Source organism: Electrophorus electricus, chromosome 11 (genome assembly GCF_013358815.1).
Source record: "Electrophorus electricus isolate fEleEle1 chromosome 11, fEleEle1.pri, whole genome shotgun sequence".
Taxonomy (NCBI): Eukaryota; Metazoa; Chordata; class Actinopteri; order Gymnotiformes; family Gymnotidae; genus Electrophorus; species Electrophorus electricus.
In genome coordinates, this window is record NC_049545.1 from 12,867,420 (window position 1) to 12,880,063 (window position 12,644).

Sequence of the window (12,644 nt, forward strand, 5' to 3'; positions counted from 1 at the left end):
ATGGTTTTTATGCTGGTAAAATTTGACTTGGCTAAGCGAGTCAAGATGGCCCAGGGTCTGTGGCTCCTGTACTAGTTCTCTGTCATGGGTGGGATACTCGTCTTTAGCATGGGGCTCTTCTTCCAAGATTGAGTTTCGTAAGGAGTGAGACGATGGACAACAGTGAGAGCCACTTCGTGCCCAACTTCCTCATCCTGGTAGGTCTGGCCACTTGTGGCATCAATGCCTTTGGAGGCAGGGTGTGCCATGATTCGCTGGACTGGGCCAGGTCCACCAGGTGGAAGCCTGTGGTGAAGAACTACCTGTGTGGCTGCATTGCCTTCTGCACCATCCTGGTCATTGTGGCTCTGATGTGCTTCCTGGTACAGGTTTCTCTGCACTTTGCTCTGGCTGAAGGGCTGAAAAATGGGATGAAATACTACAAGGACAGAGGCATGCCGGGATGGTGCTTCATGAAAAGGGCCCTGGACATGACCCAGATTGAGTTCCACGGCTATGGTAACATCAGATCACATATAGACTTAATGTCAGCAGGTTTAGAGATGTATCCCTGCAACTGCAGTGAAGATTTAAAGATTTACATAAAGATAGTAAAGGAAACAAAACTATACTTTTTATTCGTACTGACTATTGTAACTGTCTTTGGGTCCTTGAAAATTGCTATATAAATACAATGTATTCTTCTTCTTCTTCTTATTATTATTATTATTATTACACTAACTGGAAACAGACATTGTGAAACAAAACTATTTTATCAGTGTTGCTTTCAGCTATACCCTTATTAAAGCTGTCTGCTTGTGTTCACAAAAGCCACCAAGAGAATAAAAGGTGCATGTCCCACTCCCCCCTTTAACAAAATTCCTAGCATTGTTATAAAATGTTATATAAAAGTATGCAAAGTTAATCTGACTACTGAGAAAAACAGCAGCAAGGTAATAATGCACAAAATCTATTTAATAATGGAGATATATATATGTATATATATATATATATATATATATATATATATATATATATATAGAGAGAGAGAGAGAGAGAGAGAGAGAGAGAGAGAGAGAGAGAGAGAGAGAGAGAGAGAGAGAGAGAGAGAGAGAGAGAGAGAGAGAGATTGCGAGAGAGAGAGAGAGAGGGAGAGAGAGAGAGAGAGAGAGAGAGAGAGAGAGAGAGAGAGATGTAAAGAAGAATGCTAAATGGATAACTGGTCCATGGAGTTCTTATGGAGAGAATGAGGATCAGGTTCATAGGCTAGTACCTCATAAGAAGATAATATGCCAGGACTTTCCCAGCTTGCCCATCCTATGCTTAGGACAGTCCTACTAACCTGCTTGTGACCCATTTCTCTAATGAACAACGATACAGCTCAATTCAAGCAAACGTGTTTTATGTAAGAAACCTTTTGTTTGGCCCAATCCCATTTTAACCCTTGCCCCTACCACTTAGCCCTACCCCTCTGTTTTATGTGTTAATGCTTAGGGGTAGGGTGTCCACATTCTTCTTGGGTAGAGAGAAATGTTAGTGCTACATGACCATGAGGTTTTTCCAAGCAGAGTGTTATGAAAAATTCCTCAGAATGTCTTGCGAATCACCAGCAATGTGGCTGCGCAAGTGACAAAAGAAACTCACAAATGCAGGTATTTTGTTAATAAAGATATAAAAATGACCATAACCATTGTATTATGTTAATGTTGTTTCAATGTATTATGGTCCCTTTCTTCATAAAAAGCATAAAACATCTCTACTGTTTTGGTACATAGCTTGCTAAACTTTGCTATTGGTGATTTTTGCATGACAGTCCTGTATTTTGAGTTTCATGTTGCATTCCCTCTACCCTCTGAAAGCCTGATGACACCCCAAATCTAATTCCTGCAGTGAAGTTGCTAATCTTCCGCTCCAGTAATATCAATTTATTACAATCTATGTAAAAAAACTGTTTGTTGGGTTTTTCACCAGTCGTATGGTGAGTAACGTGGACGGTAATTACCTGATGGACAGGTTTCCCTTCAGCTGCTGCAACCAGCACCACCTGAACAGTAATTCAGCTCACTATGACTACGACCATCACACTGAAGAGCTGAACCTCTGGACTAAAGGCTGCCGTGAGGCCCTGGTGTGCTACTATGGGGGGGATGATGAACACAACTGGGACTCTGGTGCTGCTACTCCTGCTTTTGGAGGTGAGGTCAGTGGAAATAGTATAATTACAATAGTTACAATGGAATGAGTAGCTAGCATTAAGGAAAAGAGTTCATATTAATCAATCAGTCAAATACTCACTAGTATTTTGGGCAAATGCTTTCTGGTCATTTAAATGGGTCAGAAGCTGATTTCCACCCATATACAGGTAAACCAAGTTTGAGCTCATTGACAAAAGATGTAATTTGATTTTACTTAGATCACAACATGCACTGTGAGAGGGCAAAACATTAGGAGCAAGATAAATGAATAATAATACATTTTCTTCCGCTGAAGACTTGGCACACCTTTGAACATAGGACTTAAAATCCATTTAGAATGGGAAACTAGACTGGAGCCCGTGTTATTATATTACAATTATTTTAGGCAGAAGCTTAAATCTTTTTTACCACTACTGAAGGAATGCAGGGTTTATATGCATAAAATGGACACAAGATTCAGCTGTTTTTTTTAAGGTGGCAAGTTCAAAGACCACAAGCAAATCATGCTTTTTCATTTCTTACTGTCTATACTGCCAACAGTAAGCAATACCTGAAGTAGCATGACATGTCCATGACACACACAAAGCCTCTCATCATGCATTAGCTGCACATCTCCAGAAAGAACAGTCTTGTGTGAACCCTATATTGTACTGCATGATCTGGATAACATATTATATTGTAATTATACTACTACAAAATGTGATTGTGATGAGCTTTTTGACACATTAGAAGCATCCCACTCGCCCTCACTCATTTTTTCTTCTTCTTCAAGCTCGGGTCCATTAACAGAGGCCTGGGGGCTTGAGAGTTCTGCATATATTATTAGCTGTTCTCAGGACTGCACTCTTCTGGATCGAGATCTCCGATGTTGTTCCTGGTATCTGTTGGAGCCATTCTCCCAGTTTGGGGGTTACAGTCCCTAGTGCTTCAATTAATACAGGAACCACATTTGCCTTCACCCCCCACATCTTGTCTATCTCTTCCTTCAGCCCTTGGTATTTCTCAAGCTTCTCGTGTTCCTTTTTCTTGATGTTGCAATCACTTGGGATTGCCACATCTATCACTACAGCCCTCTTCTGCTGTTTGTCCACCACTACTATGTCCGGTTGGTTAGCCATTACCATCTTGTCTGTCTGTATCTGGAAGTGCCACAGGATCTTAGCACAGTCATTTTCCAGCACCTTTGGGGGTATATCCTACTCAGACCTTGGAACTTCCAGCCAGTACTCAACACAGATGTTTCTGTACACTGTGCCAGCCACTTGGTTATGGCATTCCATGTACGCCCTGCCTGATAGCATCTTGCATCCCACTGTTATGTGCTGGATTGTCTCAGCCTTTTCTAGCCATTGGTAGGATTTCTCCATATCAGCCACTTCCACCATCTCCTGGTGGTACATATAGTGAAGGGGATTTTCCTCCCATGATGGTCTCTGTTCCTCCTCGGGTTTCTGCTGTCTGAAGTACTCACTAAGCACTTTGTCACTTGGGGCCATTACCTAGATGTATTGCTGGATCTTGGTTGTTTCATCCTGGACAGTGGCTCTGACACTCACTAGTCCTCAGCCACTAGTGCTGGATTTGGGATGAAACCCTCCATGCATTGCGAGGAGTTTCCTTGTCTTGATGTCAGTGGTTTCTATCTCATCGTTTGATAGCAGCTGCTGCTTGCAGATGTTGGAACACTGAGCTACTAGTTGATTTAGTCTAGACGTTGGGTTTTGAAGCATTCATAGTTCCCACATCCTCTGCATACATCCCCTGTCTCGTCTATGAATGTCTTGCATTCATTCCAGTAGCCCACTTTTCATCAGATTGCCCTGATGACCCTGTTATGACTCTCTTATTCTCATCCCTCATTGTTAATGAGGTAGGCAAACAGCATTAAGGACCTTATTGTTATTATTAAGGACACTTTACAGACACTCAAGGACACTTTACAGACAGGTATCAACTTTGACAAACACACACTGGTGTGAGTCAATTTGCACAGCATACTCTCAAACGGAAAACCACAGCCCCCTGGGGGACTGCACTGGGTGCAGGGGAATGGGAGGAGGAGTCAACCTAACCTCCATGTATTTGGACTATGAGAGGAAACCCACACAGAGAACATAGAAATTCAACTCAGGTAGGGACTGGAACCCAAGACCCTAGCGCTGAGATACAAAAACACTAACAACCAAGCCACCATGCTGCTCAAGGGAGCACCCTGCCTTGTCTAGAACGGTCACAAAAGATCACTCATTTGGAACATTTATGACTGGACAGGATACACATAGGAAATAAACAAAAATAAACAATTTTGTTACTTGTTGTTAAATCAGTCATTTATAAAGTAGATTTCATATATCATACACTGACACCTTCTAAATGGAAATCATCAAAACCTGCTGTTCATGGAAAAAACTACATGTATATCACCAAGCCTGAAAGTTTAAATCCAAATCTCTTGGTAGAGAACTACCTAAGGCCAAACTCTTTGTTGGGGGTTGCATATGTACTAATGTGACACCAAGATTGTTTGACTGGTTGAAGGAGACCTGCATGTCGGTCAAAGGAAGTTTTTAATGTATGTAAATATTTGTGTTTCTACAAGTAGTCTTAGATGAACAAGACTAACTCAACCTATTGTGATTAAGTAAAAGTAGTTGTCCAGTTATTTACATAATTCACATAATTCACGTGTGTGACCATGTTCTCTTCACAAATAGACTGTTGACACAGCGGGACAGGAAGTACTGGACTACTGCTTTGGACACCCTCACAAACCCAGAGAATCCTGAGAGTGAGATCGAGGGCCGGCTGCTCCAGAAGTGTGATGAGACCATGTCTGACATCATGCAGAAGATAAAGCCCTTCAGCAGAGGAAACCAAGTGTAGGGGGAGGGGACGGACACTGCTGTCTCAGCGAGCTGAGAGGGAGACACCCCCAGCCGGGACTAAGGCCACTCCTACCTCCTACTTGAGGGAGAGAGAATATATAATTAAGAAGTAAAAATAAATATAAATATCTCTTTGTGATGCAACTAAAATGAAGTTAGAGCCCTTAAGAACTTTTAAACGCTGAAGACTAATTGACAAATGTGTATCCCCATGCTAATATGTAAATATACATAATTTATATGTATAAACTAAGTTAGTTTATTTTTAAAAAGATAAAACAATTATTGTCCTGAAAAATACAATGTGAGATTTGGAAAAGCTTAAAATTACTAAATGGTCCTCTTGCTGGTCCAGATGAAGGGCTCACATAGTGAGCTTGACTGTAACATTGGCACAGTTCTTGTTGAGCAGATGTTTAGTCGTTGGTTTGACACAGATTTTCTACTGTGGTACACAATTCAACTGATTTGTTCATATCTGTCTAATGCTGGCTGAAGAAGCCTGAGTGGACAGTGATGACCTTCATGTTGCAGTATTCGACAGGCAGCGAAGAACAAAAACAGCCTCAGTTTTGTGTCTAGGCTCAACTGTTAAAATCCACACTGCACTGCTGGCTCAGTGTTATCTTAACCTGCTGCCACCAATAAGCTAGGCTTGTAATAAATTTACATGACTTGACATGACAGTAGTGTGCAGGGTGCATTATGTGCATTATTATGGTGGAACAGTGGAGTTGTGAAGCTCTTGGGTTAAAAATTTCTATTACATATGCAAGAGATTGCAGAATGTGACTTAATAGTGTGAGGCCTCTCTATAAAGTTGGTTTGTGTGGAATGAAATGGATTTTTTGTATAGAAATTTGAAACATGACAAGATAAGGAGCAGTTTTGAGGAGTATCAGTCTGAGGTTAGTTTGTTTTTGGTCAAGTTTTAAAGTAAAAATTAAGTCAGCCATCTTTACCACATATCCTGTTTTTTTAATGCGACTACCTTGTTAATATTGACAGGATGCTCTTTCTGTATACTTCTAACTGTAAAGTCTTACTGCACAAACATGTAGACAATACCACGGGTAAAATATAAATGTTTATATAGATGTCAGTTGTAACAGTTTTGTTATTCCATTTTAGGAAATATCATTTATCTTTATGATCATTTCAAATAATTTTCTCAGAACATCTTTTTTTTTTCTTCTTTGCAAATGCAAAGCCAATCCCAAGTAGGCCTGTGGAAAGGCAAAGCGGTCTAAGCAGGCAATGGATGTTCAGCTGGGTTAAAAAAAGCTGTCAGAGGAAAGCTGTTGGGACACCCAATGGGTGACCAGCTTGAGCAGACAGGATACAGGTAAATGGGAGGGTTTCTCCATGGGAAGATTCAGCACATTCTAAGATGGTCTTGGCCATTCTCAGCCATCCTTAAGCTCTAGTTCATATAGCAGCACAAATCCTGACAACCTACATGAATTGCACAAACTCCAGCAGCAGAAATAGTAACTATTTAGTACAAAAGTGTAGAGATTTTAGATTTATTTCAGTGAAAAGTCAACCCAGGCTGTATTTTCAAACAGTAAATAGATAAGCCAACAAATTATTTTTTGGGGGTTATTGAACAGATTTTGACTGTAAATTTTGGGAGGGAAACGTGTCGCCAAACAGTCAGTCACCATCAATGTCAGGCATCAATTATTTAAGTAAGTGTGTGAGAGTGAATTAAGCTATATGAAAGGTTATAAGACTGTAGGGGAAAAGTGCATGTGAGAGGAAGCAAGGAGAATATGTCATCAAGAATTTTCCTCAGCCCCAAAGTCTTTAAAACAGTGGCTGAGGGGATAAATATAACTAAGCAGCTTTGATGATTAGTGTAGCCTCTCAGGTACAGTTCATGTGCAGGTGCATCTGACACAGCTACAGAGCAAAAATACCTTTCGAACCTCCCAAATATTCACGAACCACCCAGAGTAACCTAAATCTATCATTGCATAAGAAGCTCTGCATTTGCTGGACTGTGCTGTATGCCACTTCATCTATGCTTACCGATAGTCCACCTAGAACCATTAGATCTAGCATGGACAACGGGATTTGAGAGTGCCACCTTTAATACCACAACCTCAACACAGCGTCAGAAACAATTTCCTCAGCAGTGCTTCAGCACAATACCTATTAAGAAACATTAACATGATTAACTCCTTACCAATAATTTTCACGACGCAGGAACAAGAACAGAAACCACAAACTGCATATTCAAAGTTTTGGGGGTTTTTTTGGGGGGGGGGGAAATCAGACTCTCTGAAATGCAGTGAGAACCTCTTTACCACAAAAGCTCTCTACCACCTGGCTGAAGCTTCATTAAAGCCCTTTAATCCTCTTTACTACAATATAACCGATGAGCGAAAGGATCTGACAACTGGGGCATGCTGAAGACCTGCACGCAGCAAACCTCGTTAATACTTACAGTCACACTACCAGTAAGGCCACCTGACCAAGCTCTGATGCCTACCGAGTTACCCATGCTGATAAATTCTGATGCATGCAGACTGATGCACATAACGCACACTGAAGGCATGTCTAACCATTAGCAAAACCAGAGTCATCACTTTTTCTTATTTATTTCATTTTTGTTTTACAATATTGTACAATGTACCCATTTATACAATAATTCACATATTAACAAGTCTTTGATGTCATATTGGTGCAATCGCAACACTTGAAGTGTTGGTAAACATGCTTACTGTGAGAGGAATGGAAATTCGGCACGACACCGCCGAGACTTTGTGAACGTGTGTGACTGTGTATTTGCGCATGTACACGCTGACGAACGGACGCTGCACCACGTCTCGACATCAGGTTGACAGTCTCCAGATTCATTACGACACCCTGTGTGAGTGTGAAGGTAGCCGGCAGGAATCCCGGCCACTGCTTCCACTGTGGCCAACAAGCTTTTTGGGGAGCCATGATGACCGCGACATCAGGAGGACGCACTACGGACCGCATTCAGTACAATTGGTCCTCGCGCGCACCGTGGCGTGCATAACGCCAACCTGCCATCAACTCATATTTGAGGTCTTAAGGGGAAATCGTAATTGAAATATTCAAAAAATAAAACAAATATTTAGCAATGTCAATAAGAAAGGCATTTCTTACACAAGGAAAAGGAATTGAAACATAAATTTATTTAACTCTGCCCCCCATCCACCCCCACCCCATTTGTGGGGAATTTCATCCAAAATTCATTGCAACTACTTAAGGGAGCTTCTACTAAATCAGAAAAAAGCACCTTTATATGCTATTCATACTAACTGCTAGTATTATCTGTGCAATTACTTTGTGCAACCTGATGTTGAGAAGTGGCCGAGTGTCCAAGGTGGGCTTATCCAGGGTCTATCCACTATGAGCCTATGATGTGTATGATAAACACACACATCTTCCAGATTTGTCAACATGTGGACTAAATATATGACTCTCCAAACAATTCTGCAACTGCAGGTCAAAAATCTATATCTTGTAGAAGATACTGCACACACATCAGTTAATCAAAAAGATGTAATGCTTCCTCAATCACAAAAGCAAAATTCAAATGTTTTCGAAAAGGCCAGCCATGATGACATGGTTCACCCCCACAACTTACACATAAATAACATTACAAAAATGGGATGAAAAACTGGTCTTGAAAAAATATCAAATTCAGACAACCACAAAAATCCATCACACTAGAAACTCCCCGGCCCCACATACACACGCATAAAAACACAACCTCTCAGCAGATGCACCCAAACACACACACACACGCGCACACACACACACGTCCAGACATTCACAGGATACAGACTTGCAACACTTGTGCTCCCAAATTTCCTTGTGTTGGCTTGCATTCGCTTCACTGTGCATTGTGTAGCTTGATGCCCTTGCGAAAGATATTGCAGAGACCAGAAACAAGAAGTGAAGGAGTAGACTAGATGGCCTGAAGATGGCGCCATTATATTATGGCTACTATTGAGACCCCAGGGTCATTGAGGAACATTGTGCTTGCTTCAAAGAGAACACCAGATTTCTTTCATATTAAAGCAATCTGACAACTAAATAAACCAATATTTGACTAGCTTAAAAATAATTTAATACCATCTGGAACAGACAAAACTTAAATAGCATTTCTACTAAGGAGTTACTCTGAGAACTGCTGTTGCAAAAGAACCCATCATCACTTTGCAGTTAAACACCTTGGCTATATATATAGAAATCTTTTTAAATGTCTTTATGTCAACTGAGACAGAAAGTGGGAGGCAATTGTCGCCTCCCGAACAGAAAGTCATGCATTCATCCACTCAAGCAAAGAAAACAGAGGAAGGGAAGAAAGGAGTGTGCAAGAGGCAGCGTTGCTACGGTAACCTCTGCTGTAATAGCACATATCCTCAGTGAGGCTAGGGGCTGTGTTTGGCGGGGCAAATCCAGAAATGGACACAGCATCACAGGTGTTGCCAGTCGATGCCAACCAGAGTCTGGTTTGCTTCCTGGGCGTGACCAATCTCCTCTGTGATGCTGTGCTGGCGCCAGAGCTTCTGGATCTTTCTGTAGCGCTCCCGGCACAAGTGCAACGGGTTCCCCCGTCTAAAAGACAAAAAGGGAGTGGTGTCAAACATGCTCGGTTGACGATGTGTGATAAACTGAAGGGAGAACATTCGGTGCGACCCCTTGCCTTAGCCCTTGGTCGGTCTCTCCATAGTCATCTAGGTACGGTGGCGCGTAGAAACAGCCCTTAGTCTTCCCAGCCAGGAACAGGACCTGACTCTCCCTCACCCTGCAACACAATTCAGTCAAGCACCTCCTGCCACAGTCAGCCAATCCCAGTGGACGCACTCTGAGGCAAAGCACCCACAGACATGGCAACTGGCACGTATTTTCAGGAACACACTGACAACCGAGACGCGCCCCGGGGCTGCCCGCGCTTCATCCCGACCTGAGGAAAATGCCGACGCCGGCTCCGCAGGCAAAGGTGTGCGCGGTGCACGCTCCCACGTCCTCCCCCTCCAGCTCGGTCTGACAGCAGTAGCTCTGGGAGCACAGCAGAGCACCGCACACCAGGCACAGGGTCGGGGCGCGTGACTTATCCCCGCCTGACTTGGGGCAGCTGCAGAAAGCGACAGTTAATAACCACAAGCACGCACAACCTAACTGCAGAAGAGAGTTCCACTATACAGCCAAAACTCGCTCATCTCACGCCTGTGGCGATTGCACGCTCAAGTAACTCACGTGAAGCTGGAGGCTTGGTTAATCAGAGCACTGTAGTCCTCGGGCAGCTCGATCAACTTATTAGACTCTCTGGGAAAACTAGACAGATGAAGACATGATCCGCTGTGAAATCATTCGCTTTTCGAACCACTACAATCTCTACAGTCTTCAGACTGCTGGGCACGCATGAGAGCTGCTGCACCTTATAAGGGTTTCAGGAGACTGGAGGCACTGTCGCATGCTGGGGTGAGAGCACCACCTATCAGTGAGGATGACACAGGAGAGTTCAAGCGGTCAAAACCAGAACCCGAGAAGTTGCAGGCCTGTGAAATGTATACGCTCACCCCTGAAGCAGAGGCTCTAGGACTTCCTGGTAACTGTAGAAGAGCTGCAGGAGGTTGGAAGGCAGGGAAAGATACGCACATAACACCTCCCACTCACTTGCACCTGGAGCTAGAGGAGAGGGAGAGGGAGAGAGAGAGAGAGAGAATGAGGAAGCTAGTATGTGACGCACTGCCAGAGTAAAGCGTGTCTGTGCTGGCAGAGGTCCAAGAGTTTACCGTTGAGCTCAGGTGGAGTGGGGACTCCGTGGAGATGATGGAAGAACAGCGCTGCCCCCCTCAGGAAAGGCAGAATGCCCGCCTTTACAGCGCGCCAGAGATGCCAGCCTGAGCTCACCTCATACACGCAGCTAAATCACAAAATATCACACACGCTAACATTCTGTATTTTCAGAATTTATTCTTGAGCTACACAAAGATCTTCCACCGAGTTCGTTTGCCTCAGAAATCCAGTTATGAAAGGTGGTTAGAGTTAGGGTCGCATGGGTGTGTTAGTGCAGACAAGGATTAGGGGCTGCTAGGAGTGTGCCGTGATCCCTCACCTGCCTATATGAGACCTGAGTGTGTTGTAGAGGAGACAGACACTCTCCTCTTCATGCTCCACACCTCCACTCTCCTGCTCCATGGTCAGCTCCACTGTGGAAAAGCCATTAACAACTGTCAGAAGTGGCCAGGAACAGCATTCCCAACAAAACACTCACATACTAAAAGGCACATGGTTCCTGTGAGAATGGTGGTTAAAACACATCAATCTTACTAACACTCCCCAAAAAAACAAGCAACGTTGTGTGTGCGCGCGTGTGTGTCAGCACTGACCTGGAATGGAAGTGAGGAGGATCTGGACCAGGTGAGCCACGGTAACCAGGTGGAGGAGATGTAGCTCTGCTATATCAGTACTCAGACCGGACGAGTCTTGGCAGTGCACCGCTGGGTAGGACAGCACTAGACTTACCTGAGAGAGAGAGAGAGAGAGAGAGAGAGAGAGAGAGAGAGAGAGAGAGAGAGAGAGAGAGAGAGAGAGAGAGAGAGAGAGAGAGAGAGAGAGAGAGAGAGAGAGAGAGAGAGAGAGCACGAGAGCACGCAGGAGGTCAGTGCAAGGGTTCTTTAATAAAATGATGCTCTGAACATAGTAGGCTTCACACTGAACACATGGTGTAATCTGGGGTAATAAGCAATGAAAAAATGATCAGAACATGTCAGATGATGTTATTGCTGTGAGACCAACATTTAAGTCTTCATCTAAGTGATGCCTACAAGCCCCTTCAGACAAGTTTAACTATTGTCAACTCACCAGCAGGTGGAACATGTCCACATCTAGAATGCAGCGAGAGTTTTCCACCTGGGGATCAGGAAGAAGGGCTGCAAAACACACACACACAAACAGACACACACTCAAGCACTACCAAAGTGACAGAGCAAACAAAGAGGTAAAATGTTTGATTAACAGGACAGTACCTGCTAATAGTCGAATAAAGTGACTCTGTACAGTGGCGAGAGAGGAGACGGTCCAGCATGCAGACCCAAACCGGGCCAGTGAACTCAAACAGTCATCCTGCACAAGCAGCAACAGCACAGCAGCGCTGAGTGTGCCTCGTTCTCTCTCAAATGTATTTAAGAATCGGAAAAGTATTAGTCAGGTATCATCTTAAAGCTGGTCTAATTACCTGTCTGCAAGGTAAACTTCCAAACAAAGGCTTCTGCTCGTCTACCAGTAGTCTCTCTGTACAAAACGAAACCAGAAATAAACAACCCTTTGGTGGTCTTTTCCCATCGGCCCTTAGCGATAAGGAAGCCACTTGGCGGATGTGTGTGCGGACCGACCTACGGACTGGATGGTGTAGGCACAGCTGGTCCAGCACATGATAGGCACGCGCGGGTCCTGCTCGTTAGGGTGCACCTTAAGGCCGACCTTATACGTGGCTGTTCCAAAGGTGGTCAACATCTCCTTTATGGAGCTCGAATAAGGGTTGCTAGCAAAACACAATGCGAGTGTGAACACAACGCGAGCGTGCAGTTAGTGT

At 43.6% G+C, this 12,644-nt stretch overlaps 2 protein-coding genes across 3 annotated transcripts in view; one reads left to right on the forward strand and one right to left on the reverse strand.

Annotated features, from left to right (window-relative positions):
- Positions 1–8,658, forward strand: prph2b (peripherin 2b (retinal degeneration, slow)). Its single transcript, XM_035531618.1, is given in 5 exon segments — positions 1–136; positions 139–544; positions 1,951–2,119; positions 2,121–2,179; positions 4,817–8,658. Coding segments are annotated over 5 exon segments (1,047 nt in total). The 3' UTR covers positions 5,094–8,658.
- ubr2 (ubiquitin protein ligase E3 component n-recognin 2) overlaps positions 7,650–12,644 on the reverse strand; it is a 26,460-nt gene continuing 21,465 nt past the window's right edge. Inside the window, exons 35-47 of one of the 2 annotated variants that reach the window (XM_027002511.2) lie at positions 12,445–12,593; positions 12,288–12,343; positions 12,079–12,175; positions 11,915–11,982; positions 11,440–11,575; positions 11,166–11,259; positions 10,843–10,973; positions 10,627–10,735; positions 10,485–10,541; positions 10,304–10,381; positions 10,011–10,181; positions 9,750–9,851; positions 7,650–9,661 (exon numbers count right to left, since the gene is read on the reverse strand). In XM_027002511.2, coding sequence (XP_026858312.2) covers positions 9,520–9,661; positions 9,750–9,851; positions 10,011–10,181; positions 10,304–10,381; positions 10,485–10,541; positions 10,627–10,735; positions 10,843–10,973; positions 11,166–11,259; positions 11,440–11,575; positions 11,915–11,982; positions 12,079–12,175; positions 12,288–12,343; positions 12,445–12,593 — 1,390 coding nt within the window. In that variant the 3' untranslated portion in view covers positions 7,650–9,519. The remainder of the gene's footprint in view (positions 9,662–9,749; positions 9,852–10,010; positions 10,182–10,303; positions 10,382–10,484; positions 10,542–10,626; positions 10,736–10,842; positions 10,974–11,165; positions 11,260–11,439; positions 11,576–11,914; positions 11,983–12,078; positions 12,176–12,287; positions 12,344–12,444; positions 12,594–12,644) is intronic. The other variant, XM_027002510.2, reaches the window with a different exon arrangement.